The sequence below is a fragment of the Lissotriton vulgaris genome, chromosome 4_1 (assembly GCF_964263255.1).
Source record: "Lissotriton vulgaris chromosome 4_1, aLisVul1.2, whole genome shotgun sequence".
NCBI lineage: Eukaryota > Metazoa > Chordata > Amphibia > Caudata > Salamandridae > Lissotriton > Lissotriton vulgaris.
In genome coordinates, this window is record NC_141691.1 from 1,748,036,421 (window position 1) to 1,748,049,325 (window position 12,905).

The 12,905-nt window shown below is 44.4% G+C and overlaps 1 protein-coding gene across 1 annotated transcript in view; it reads left to right on the forward strand.

Annotated features, from left to right (window-relative positions):
• The window catches only part of VPS13B (vacuolar protein sorting 13 homolog B), a 2,999,480-nt gene that overhangs the window by 2,450,082 nt on the left and 536,493 nt on the right, over nt 1-12,905 (forward strand). The window contains exons 37-38 of the mRNA XM_086966051.1: nt 3,508-3,710; nt 4,279-4,486. Coding sequence (XP_086822177.1) covers nt 3,508-3,710; nt 4,279-4,486 — 411 coding nt within the window. The remainder of the gene's footprint in view (nt 1-3,507; nt 3,711-4,278; nt 4,487-12,905) is intronic.

A 12,905-nucleotide genomic window follows, 5' to 3' on the forward strand; every position in this document is an offset into this window, starting at 1 on the left:
GGACGAAATCACTCCTTCTGGACAAAGATAGTCAATGCTTCCTTGTTACAAGGCATGATCCCAGAATGCCTCAAAGAGACACAGGTAACGCCTATATTAAATAAAAAACACAGCCGATAGTACAGATCTTAACAACTTCTGACCTATCTCCAGTATACCTACCCTTGCCAAACTCCTGGAGAAATGTGTCCAATCACAACTATGTGCACACATTGAAAACTTCCACCTCCTGGACTAACATCAATCTTGCTTTCGTAGTGGTCATAGCACTGAATCGGCCCTCACTCACGTGATTGATGATATCTTAACAATGCTTGATCGAAATTAATCCTGCCTCCTTATACTACTTGACCTCTCCTCCGCATTTGACACTGTTAATCATGACAACCTCCTGTTCATTCTGGAACATAGGATGGGCCTTTCAGGTCAGGTGCTGCACTGGTTTGTGTCCCTCCTGCAACACAGAACCCAAAGAATTAAAGCGAACCACTCACTCTCCCAGCCATCTCCGGTCAGAATGGGGGTTCCCCAAGGATCCTCCTTATAGCCCATTCTCTTCAATTTGTTCCTGGAACCACTAGCTAACGTTCTAAGGGCCATATGTATCAAGGCCAAATGGGTTAGCAAACGCCGAAATTCGCAGAATTTCGGCGTTTGCGAACTCATTTTCGCAGAATGGTATGTATGAAACAATTTGGGTGCAAAATAAGGAATTGCAAAATTTGCGATTCCTTATTTTGCAATTGCATTTAAGGAATCGCAAATTTTGCGATTCCTTAAATGCAATGTATTAAGCAAAAACAAATTCCAAAATGCCCGTAAGGAATCGCAAATTACCACCAACTTCTAGTTGGTGGTAAGTTGCGATTTCCATGAAAAATGCACATTTCAGCATTTTTCAAAGTGCCATGTGACGCACATACATGCCCTTAGGGCATGTATGTGGACCACATGTGCACCCATACTTATTTCAGGGGTGCAACAGGGTGTCCTTTGGACACCCCTGCACCCTTGAAATTATTCTCAATTTGCGATTAGCAAATTGCGAATCGCAAATTGTGAATACATTCCCATTCCTTCCTATTGGCCAGGAGGCCCATAGAAATGAATGGGAAAGTATTCCTTAATTGTGAATTCGTGCGAATTCGCAATTAAGGAATATCAAGAAATCACAAAAAAGTTGCGATTTTCTTGAAACATACCAATTAGCGATTCTGAAATAGCGATTTCTTAAAAATCGCTGTTACAGAATCGCTAATTGGTATCTTCATACATATGGCCCTATATTCCTTGGACATTAGGTTCCATATGTATGCAGACGATACCAAACTCTATCTGAAAATCTCCTCCCCAGAGGACATCGATTCACTCAACTCTACCCTCCTGACTACCCAAAATTGGTTGACCAAGAACCACCTTCTGTTAAACACCTCCAAAACAGAATTCCTCCTCATTTCTCCTCCGAAATATACTCCTAATATCGACCTATAGATGAACCAACCAACCGCCTTCAACTGTTCCCCCCGCATCATGAATTCAGCTAAATCCCAGGGAATTACTCTGGTCAAGCATCTGAATATGAAGTCTCACATCAGCAACGTGTGCAAGGGAACTAACCACCTTCTAAGAACACTCAGGAATCTCAAACCTTTCCTACCGCAAGCAGATTTCAAGCAAGTGGTCCAAACGCTTGTCTACCGAGACTTGACTACGGCAGTGCCACGCTATGTGGACTCCCTAAATACTCTTTGGCGCCCCTAAAGGCCTCTCTGAACGCAGCGACCAGACTGATCACGGGTACCAAGCGGAACACACACATCTCTCCGGTTTTAAAATCACTAAATTGGCTACCCTACGAAGCTAGAATTCAACTGAAGATTGCCTGCCTTTCACACAAAGCCCTCCGTTTCAAAACCCCTATCAACCTAGCACAAAAACTAGAACTATCTGGCGGAGGTAGATCATCAAGGAGTGCCAATTCCCTCCTCCTGAAACCACGGATCTCCCGCAAAAAAAGAACTTGCCACCGAGCTTTCTCTGGTTCTGCTGCTAAAATTTGGAACTCTCTTTCACCCGAAATTAGGAGGATCTCTTCCAAGGCCGCTTTCAAATTGGAAGCAAAAAAATTCCTTATGAAGAAGTTCTTACCGCATTAGGAAGGGCAATATATATACCCTTCTTTATTTTCCGCCCGAAAGGCATCGGACATTGTATAATAGGATTCATCCCTGTATATGATGATCTGGTAGAGTTTATCTTCCTGTACATGATTATTGTTTTGCTCCCCTCTAATCATTATGTCACATCCTCTTCCCCATCGTACGCTCACCCAGGTCTGTAAATGTTCTATTAGTTGTTTACCATTTGATTCAATGCTTAGCAGAAGCCCCATATAATTCATGTTTTAGATTTTACTATAGTATGATTATTATTTCTGTTTTTGATTATTTACCTACTACCCTTATATCATCACGCCACATCATATAGCCCCCTCCTTGTCCTCTCTGGACTTTAATTGAATTGTTATGCGTGAACTATTTGAGCTTATGTTTATTTTACTACCCATGTTTGATTCATGATCTGATTGTTATCTTTCCCTGTAACTGTAAAGCGCTCTGATATCCTTCGGGATCTAGTCCACGCTATATAAAACTTTATTAATAAATAAATTAACCATAGAGAAGTGCTGGGGGCACCCAATGGTGTGGAAAATGCACCCCCTTCCCCCAATGGGGTTTCAGCAGAAGAATAGGAATTGTAATGAAACTCATGAGTCAGCGGCCACTATTCTGTGAAGAGGAAAAAAATGCATTGGATTCCTGCATGCCTGTCTGAGAGCTGCATGGGTGCAGGGCGAGGTTTCCCCCGCATTTGTGATGGGTTTGCCAAGGACCTGGAAGTTCGAGCTTGACTTTTCCCATGGGGAGCTGGGTCAAGAGTGATTTGCATAGGACTAGGTCCAAACTGGGGTGGTGTGGTGATCAAAACAATGATAGATTTAACCCAGATCTCTTGACTGGAGGCGAGTGTTTGAAAGGTTTCAGCACTGCGCCCATCATCTTGTTTTTGCTGCATTAGCATCTGTAGCCTTACTTCTGGGAAACAATGTCCACCTTACGAATTGTTCCTCTATATTGATTACAGCTCTTCCCCTATATGATTGCCTTATCCCTTCAAGTGAAGATCCTACCTGCCATGGTGTGCCCCAAGAATATAATCACTCAGACATTTTTAATGAGGGGTTTTAAATTACATCCTCACCCCAATTTAAAAGTATCCCACATAACAGGTCAAATATTCCCTTGTGTGGCTCTTGATTTGACGGTCTCATTTTGGGTTTTGCCCGCTTAGCTTGCTCTACTATCAGAATTAGCCGTAACTAAGCAGGGCAGTAGCATCAGAAAGTAGGAATGCCCAATACTGGGTGCTTGGGAGTGAACTACAAAACAAAGATTCAACAAATATGTTAATGCAGCAGACTGAATGTGTGCTTCATTCCTTCCTTAGGTGTCATCCATAGTGCATCGTTAGCACTTGCACTTAATGACTGTGTCCTGAAAACGAGCCTGAAAGAAAGAAGCAGAATACTGGTGGGCCCAGTCTGCAGCAACATCAACCTAGAGGCCAAGTGGTGCAAACACAGTGGGAATCCTGGCCCTCAGTGCGACACTCCAAAAGTACTGCTGGACGTGCGCGGAGGGCTGATGCAGGTATTGGAAGAGTCCACTCTATCAAGATTGGTTCATTCGTAGATGTATATTATCTATGCTTCAGAAACTTCTTTTCTCGTGCATGCATGGTGGAATAAGTTAAGGGCAACATTGCAATTTGGTATTGTGTTTATTCAATTTCTGAGTTCATAATGCTTAAACTTCAGATTTGCCCAATATACAAAAAAGTTGGTGGTTCTCAGACGTTAGCAGATCCAGTGGTATGTTTAAAAAATGTTGAAGCCTGAAGCATCAAAATGATTGACACCTGTTGAGTGGTTTTAAAGTCTGGAGGAAAGAAGAGATGAAGGGAGAGAACATCCACGTCTTTTAAGAATTATCGTATAATGAGCCATCATGACTGATCGTTCTGTACTGCTGAATCTATTCTACTGCAGTACTATTAGGTCCTTGTAATATCAACAGTCATGCTTCCCTGAGAGCCCCAAGCTTAGTATTTGTTAGAGAAGTGAAATAAAATAAAGACCATTACAACAATGGTCACCTGTAGAAGAATTGCATGTTTTCTACTCTTTCCAACATTTTGTTTTTTACATTTATTGATGAGGTGTTCTGGGGCCAGGAGCATTTGAACTGCCTAGTGCTTCTGCAGGAGCTTCTTCAAAAGTACATGAAGACCGAGGATGGCATCGAGGCCCTGGTTTCTGATAGACCGCTGCAGCCTGTGTCCCCTATTGGAAGATATCAAGCCTTCAAAACGGAGCACAGCTCAGATGACCTGAGGACTGGTCTGTTCCAGTATATCCAAGATGCAGGTATGATTAATAGTGGCACTTCATGCTTGAACAAAACACACTGCTTCCAACAAGACCCATGAGAAAGCTTTTGTCGACACATTTGCTTGTTGTACACTGTGCATCGCCTTAATCCTTAGATTTTTAGGATCAGTAAGCTTCTGTGGCTATTCCCATTATTTTATGTTAGAAGTGTTCATAAACTTAGACAGCAGACGTGTGTCCATATTCGTAGGCAACTGCAGTACCAGCACTGAATGCCCTACAAAGCTTGGAAACAAACGTAGAGGGGAGCTGTGTCTATTGCTTTACTGAAACTAATTTACACTAATGTTTTTCACTTTAACTCACAAGTGCTTTAGTTAACCGCTTTCTGGGAGTGGTCAGCCAAGAAAGCTTCTCTTCAATTAAACTAAAAGTAGCATTTATCTTAGAGCAAGTAGACATTGCATTTTTAAACATTAGATTCAGTCTTCACATGATTTTCATACCTGTCTTAACCATCTTTGAACTCATGTACACTACTCATTTAATTCTATCATTGTCAGCAAAAAGGAGAATATTTACCTTTTTGCTGCAGTGGTTCATTTGGAAAATATCCCTCTAGATTTGTGCGCAGTGTATGATATCACCTTCTGCCCCGACCTTTTACTGTTGCGCTATCCAAATGCTAATATATTTGTTTGCTCGGTGAAAATAAACTCTCATTTAGGCATGTCCTCATCCCTTTAGTTAGACATGCAAGAATGAAAAGATTGCTTAGACACTGGGTTGACCGTGAGTGGTAGAGAAAGCCCCTAGCCCAATTTGAAGTAGCCACAGTATCTTTTGCAGAACTATACCAGCTCCTCCTCACATCCTTCTGTTTTCTGCGTACCTTAAGTATCTGAATTATCGAAGACCAATCTGTGTTTCTTCTAGTCCAACTCCAATAGACTCAGAAGAAGCTACAGTGAACCATCTTCCTGCAAGCAATTTGCCTTTATTCATAGGGTTTCAAAAATCGAAGGGTGGAGTGGATCTGATTGGCCAGATCTTTCTAGTACTGTGTCTCTTGTCCAGTACAGGGCTGTACGTTTCTCTTGATACCTAATGAGCAGCTACACACCAGCGTAGGAGAGAAGACTTGAGCTCCAGGAACAGAGCCTACGTGGTTGATATCTCCTCCTTAGATTTGGGCTGAGTCAGGGATAAACTTGAAGAAACCACTGCTGTGACTGACCTGTGTATAGTGGAAGATCTGTGTGCCTCAAAGAAAAACTGGACTGCATCTTCCCAGTGGGAATGACTGATTTACAGCCGAGTACAGGACTTTGCTGCATGCATTGATCTGTTGGAGACAGCCATTGGACAATGTCAGCTCGTGGACATGGGGTGGCCCCAGAGAAGCTGTTCAGGAGTCGTCACTACTTCACATCATCATTGTGGCCTAGGGGAAGAACTGTTGTCTGTAGCTGTTGTGAAACTTGAGTCCACGTCATCCAATACCTTGGTGTGCCTTCTAGTTTCTCCTTAAAGGTCTTGAGGATTACCCCCATGGTCTGGAAATTCAGTGGGGTAGCTAGAGGTGATTGCATGACTCTTTAAAAGTTGGATTCATGTTCTGCCAAATGGTTCCATATTTGTCATCATTTGTGCCCCTGGTACCTACTCCGGAACTTGAATTGTCTCCTGGTTTGTCCATGCCTCTGCCCCTGTGAAAGCCCTACCACTTTAATTTCCTGATTGCCTTTGAATGGTTCAAAGACATTGGCCCCCGAGAATTTGCACCATCTAAGTGGGTATCAAGGTATACGGACACCTTGACCAGCTATTTTCCCCAACAAACTAGCCCTGTTGCTTAAAGACCTTCAGTAGGCAGGGTCCTTGTCCAGGCACCAGATAATTGGCCTTTGTTGCTATGTCCTTTGAAATTACTGTTTTTTCTTGCCAGGCATTGACGTGCACTTCTAGCTGTAGACAAGGACACTTTGGCCATTCCGAGGGTCCAGAATGCTTTTGTGGAAAATGCATCAAATCCCCAATGACATTCTCCCACCATTTACTGAAAGTAATCTCTGCAAATCAAATACTGTGAGACGTGTTTCCTGTGATTCCAGGGCAAGAACTTGGCTCCAGTTGGGACAATTCGAGTTGTTCGACGCTGGTGTTCCAGGTCAACAGCACTGTTGGACCACAAGTTGAATTGCAAAGTGCTCCCCTTAAGCACATATCTCTCATTGGCATCAATGCAGACCAGTCCAAGGCTTACTTAAGGAAGTGCTAAGAGGTTAGAAACTCAGAACTAAGTAAAACGTAGTAATATCCCTTAATAACTGTGTGACCAGTACCTTGCTATGTAAAACAAAAATGCCAGACGTATTTTAATACACATGAAACTAAATACTGTAGATGTAATGATGATAAACTGCAAAAACAGAGCTCTCTCACCGCCCTAGCCGGAGATCTGATCCCAGATGCTGTTGTTGTGCTCAATTTGTAAGTGCTATATTTCTGTTAAGATTGCAGTCTCTAAAAAATGTTAGTCTATGAAGATATTTATGATCACCAAGGGGTATATGTATCAAATACTCTATTTGCGAGTCTCAAATAGCGAGATGTATTAAAAAACTTGCAAATAGTTAGCGATTTCTTGGCATTCCTTAATTGCGATTTGCAAATTGCAAATCGCAATTAAGGAATATCTTCCCATTCATTCCTATGGGCCAGGAGGCCCATAGGAATGAATGAGAAGACATTCTCAATTTGCGATTCGCAATTTGAGAATCGCAAATTGAGAATGTAATTTCAAGGGTGCACCCTGAAGCACCCCTGAAATGAGCATTTGTGAGCATGTGGCGCACATACATACCCTAAGGGCATGTAGGTGCCCCACATGGCACTTTGAAAAATGCCAAAAATTCATTTTTCAAAGAAATCGCAAATTAGCACCAACTTGAAGTTGGTGGTAATTTGAGGTTTCCTAAGGAGAAATCGCACAACTTAGGTGCTTCATACATTTCATTTAAGGAATCGCAATTTGCGATTCCTTAAATGTAATCGCAAAGTAGAGAATTACACATTTTGCGATTCTCTAATTTGTGATACACACTTGGGATGATACATCCCAGAAGGCCTTTTCCCGTTCTGAGAATCTGCCCGTTTGCGAACGGGAAAAGGGCTTGATACATATGCCCCCAACCCACCTTCATGGGCATGGAACCCAAACTCATGGACTGATGACCATTTACTTCAATGAGGACTAAAATGCAAGCATGCTGGTGAATTCAGGTATCTGGTGTGCGTTTATGTCCTTCCCTATTAGATAACCCAAACAGTAGCTGCAATTGCAGGTTATGCTTCAGAGGTGTAACTGTTTGCTGTGCTACCCTTCATAGGGAATTGTATCTCTTTGCACAGATACTTTTATATAAGGTTTCAATACAACTGCCTCAAAGCCTCTCAAACACAAAATGATGCCCACAGCCCATCCAAACTGCCCAGAAAGGTCCGTCCAAGCCTGGCAAGCCAACAGTCACTGCAGTGGACATTAGGGAACTGTTTGTTGCCCAGTGGCTTGGCACAGTTACTGAGTCCACTATCCCACTGGCTTATCAGTGAAGGACTGCAGATGGTGCTGGTGCCCATACACAAGAATCCATGCACTTAGGCACAGATTACTTTTAAGCCCTATAATTGAGGCTCCACCAGTCACAATAGAAAATTTACAGTACCTTGGGTGCTCACAAGTTTGGAATCAGTGAGCTCTAACAGACACCTTAATTGTGGCTTGGATAAGGTCAGTCGCCCAGTGACTTGATGACGTAGGCCAGCTCCTGGTAACCCACCGTTTATCACTCAGCATCTGACCCTGGAAAGCATTGCTGTACAAGCGTCCATGTGCGCAATCATCTCAAATGCGTTACATTCTGCAGCGCCAGATAGGGTGCCAAAGCGCATCGATGCATTTGGCAATAAAAGTATTTTCATTCATCCAGTTTGACCTTATGGTCCCTGAATGCAGTGTGCCTATTGGCTCATCAAACACACTCTTTGGGACATGGCCAATGAGACCTTACCAGCAGCCCTTAAGAATTCAGAGCATCCATTGCTTTAATAATTCAGGATGAACAAAATGGTGTCCAATATGTATTACTGGCCAGCCTATACACAAAATAAGGTGTGGGCCATGCCAAGGGTACTAGTGTTGTGATAAGGGTCCTTGCATGAATGCGCACAAGTGGATTTTCTGTTGACATCTGGGAATCTCTCATGGACATACCCTTTGTGGACAGGCCATCTCTGCACTAGACTGTTTCAAATATAGCTGCATTATGGCCCGCTCCCTAAGCTTTCTTTTACTGGCCTGCCGGTTGGGCCAGAAATACAGAAAGTATAGAGGATACTTGTGAGGTCTGACTTGTTGAGTGCTGCAGCACTCATAACCAGTTCAGCAGCTGGCCCAGGGTTTTTGTGGCCGAGGTGGCGGGCACCACCAAGGGCTGCACACTTCCACCTCGTTATCGCCCACTTCAAGGGCTTCCAAGCCACATTAATTTGCCTTTGCAAGGACCAGTTGAGAGGGAGCTTTTCATTTTTCCTACCTAGCTGGAAATCCATCCCTTCAGATGAGTGGGTGTTGCAAATTGTTGACAAAGAATATGCCCAGCTATTCATTTCACCCCCCACACCTCTTGCATCCCACCCATTCCATCTCAAGTGCAGGGAGATCATGTCATTATCATTCTGTAGGAAGTCAAGTTGTTCTTCGCTGAAGGGGCCATTGAGTTTGTACTGGGCTCAGAAAATTATGGGGTGTTTCTCCTGGCTTTTCCAGGTGCCCAAGAAGAATGGAGGGCTCAGGCTGACTTTGTCTCTTTGCCCTATAAATGTATTCCAGTGGAAAAACTAATTCGGAATACTCACTCCAGCCCAAGTTCTTGCTGTCCTGGATCCATGGAACTGAAGAATCGGGTTTTAGAACCCAGCGGTGCCAGGGGAAACGCCCAATGTCTTCGGGTACACCTGTCTTAGAATACAGAGACACGGGATACTTCTCGGTGACGTCAAAGACCAAATTTATTGTCTGCAACCAGGAACAGAGGTCTACGAAGCACAACACGGGTGGTTCGCTAGAGACTGCACAAATTCATAGAGCGGAGCATCGTCTTTTATGCTAAAAATCTCATTCCTGGCTAGCATCGGTTACATATAAACGAACCAATCAGATGATAACATTTCAAAAATATCGCATGACGACAAACCCACTTTCCGTTGTCCAGCCCACCAGAAATGACAAGGCAAAATCCAACATTCCTGCTCGGACAGGCCGGACGAACCCATAATAAAAGACCTCAACCCAAATCAGTAATTAAGCCATAAAGAAAGGAACAGAAACAGATGAGAAGCAAGATAGAAGGGTGTGTGCATGTACCGTAAACTCAGCAATGTCCTGCTCTTTGATCTCTATCTGACCAGCTGCCTAACAAGGAACTGGCTCAACGAGGTCAGCCTCGGGCAAGGGAATCAGTTCGTTCAGGTCACACAAAAGTCAGCTAAAGGTGTACGTGCCCCAAGGACTCGTTCGGCCGTAGTCATCGGCCTATGTGAGGGCAACCACAAAATGGCTGCCGTACACAAAATGGAACCCGAAGATTCGAACGAAATCCATGAATACGTAGTGATTCCATTGATCGATTATGACGAAAACACTCGTACATACTGCACTCGTCATTTGCGGTCCGCTGATACCAAAATCGTCTAGATACGACGACTTTTATTGAACGGGTTCAGAATCACGGAACCTCAGAACTGGATGGTAACCTAGAACTTGCAGAATGCATACTTTCATGTGCTCATCCTTAACGACCTTACCTTCTGTTTGAAGCGGGGGTTCGAGCCGTGGGCATCCGGCAGAAAGTTTTTCAGGGGGGGGGGGGCATAATTTTAACGTCATCCCCTCTGACCCTTTTAACAATGTCAAAGGGCAGGGGCATAGTCATTAAAGGGCAAGTGAAAAATCCAGGGGCGGCGGCAATCTCCTCCTGTGTCCCCCCTTGCAGACACCCATGGTCAGAGCATTTTCAATTTGCTGCTCTGTCCTTCTTACTCACCTCCACTCCTCGTGTGTTTACTGAGGTGATGGTGGTGGCCATAGTCCGTCATTGCTTGCTAGGGATACATGTGTTTCAACAACTGGCTGCTTAGGACTCTGATGGTCCTTGTGTCATCCATGGGGGTTTCTGTCAGTGAACTAAAGTCTCACCCGACACTGACCCCGAGGGTTCCCTTCATCGGAGCCATCCTGGACTCGGTGGTGTTGAAGCCGACCGCCCCCACAATGAACCCAGTAAATTCATTCTAGGATCCTGATGCTTGGTAATCAGTCCTGAGTCTCAGTGAGGTCAGTTCTGGTCCCTTCTGCTCGTTGACACATGCGGGTTTTGCAGTGGAACCTCCAATTCGAAGCATGTGTTGGCCAGAGACACATATGCTTAGCATAGTCCTGCCATCTAGTGTTGGGCTTGGATGTTGGCAATTCTTTTTTTAAAGCTTTCGAGTCACAAGGTATAGGTGACTCCTCCAATAGTCTGTATTGCGCATGGTCATCAGCTCCATTGTTAGATTATTTTTCACCTCCATCAGGTCGGATTATTTTTCACCTCCATCAGGGTCTGTATCCCCATGAGGGATACAGACCCTCATTTTTATCCATCTAAACCCTCACCACCAGACAACACTACTTCATATGATGAGGTTCTCCGTAGAGCCGCACAAAACTATTAGGTAGAAATGCATACCCTACAGGATGAGGATGATTTGTTGTTCAAAACCTCTCCAAATCACAGCTCACTTTTCAGTTCTTACCAATTTTAAAGGCTGTGCTTAAAGCCACAGCTGAAATATTTAAGCAACCCTGTCTTGTAGCTAAGGGATCAAAGCTTCATCATATTCTTGGGGGCTCCTTTAGCGGGCGACTTATCAACCTTCAATGGATAGCACAGGAAAACAACAACTACTGGTCTTTTTGACAGCCTTCGTTCTGCCCGCCCTGACTCGGACCCACTTTTCCACTTCAGCTTCCACCTTCATTACCATCTTCTTTCACTCAACGTGCACAGAGTGATGGAAAAGTCTCCCTTCAGCTTCTGCTCCAAGTGCCATGCCAAATACTCCACACACGACCAACACCCAGTCTGCAACCTTTGCCTGTCTCCAGAAATGTAGTGTGAAGTCTGCTTAGATGAAAACTCTTCATCAACGTAGAGAATCAGGCTGGCTACATACTGCAATGCAGATGACTCGAGCTGACGATGCAACCAACATCTTCGGAGACCTCCCACAAAGGTTCCATGCTCAGGAGGATGACGAGGAGGAGGCAGCAGCCCATGGGGCGCCAATGGACACTCCCATTCTACTTGCCAGCGATGTTCCAAATAGGACTATGAGCCTAAACGTTCCATGAAGCATGTGAATGCATTACCAAAACCCTCCAATGCCCAAACCAAAACGCTGGCTCATGGAACCCCACTGCCTTCGGGCTATGGTGGTGTCCGGCTGAAGGCAAAGGAGCAGACCCTTGTGCCTCCACCTAAACAGACTCCTAAAGGCACCAAAAAGTCAAAATCACCGACCAGTACAATGTCGAAGCCCCTTCTCTAGCCGGTGTCAAAGGCGCATACAACGCCTGAAAAGCCTTCAGGCATTTGGAGCCAAAATCAATGCCACAAACACATGGTACGCCCTTGAAGCTGAAAACTCCCTCAGCGTCCAAAACATCTCACCATGCCAAGTCTTCCTCAGCATCGAAAATATCTTTGGCACCCAAAACTCTTTCAATGACAAAAGCTGCAAAAATTGACAGAGAGCCAAAAGAACGGCCGGTTGAGCGTATCAAAGCACAAACCGCTGCTCATTAACGCGGACATGGGAAAAGTGGTTGCCAAAACACCTCCTCTACCTACTGAAACACTCCCAAAGCGGAAAAAGTCTTTTGAAGAGGAGATCATAGGACCCCAGTTACTAAAGCCTCTACGCAAAAAGCAAAAGTATGAGGGTGCTAGCCCCATGCAGTTTCCTACAGAAACACCACCACCTTCTCCACTACCTTTACCCTCTCCTCCACATGCTCTTCCTGCTTCGCTTCCACTGTTGCCACCTCCTCCAATTCCACCGACCTCACCACAGTGCATCCCTCATATGCACCCACAACATCATCCTTAGGGGAACATAGTCGCAACTCACCATATTGACCCCTATGATGCACCTTACTTCGCTGATCCACAAGTTGACACTGTGGATATTGACCAACCATGGGATGGCTATGATGTTGGCCCTCATGGGGATACAGACCCTCATTTTTATCCATCTAAACCCTCACCACCAGACAACACTACTTCATATGATGAGGTTCTCCGTAGAGCCGCACAAAACTATTAGGTAGAAATGCATACCCTACAGG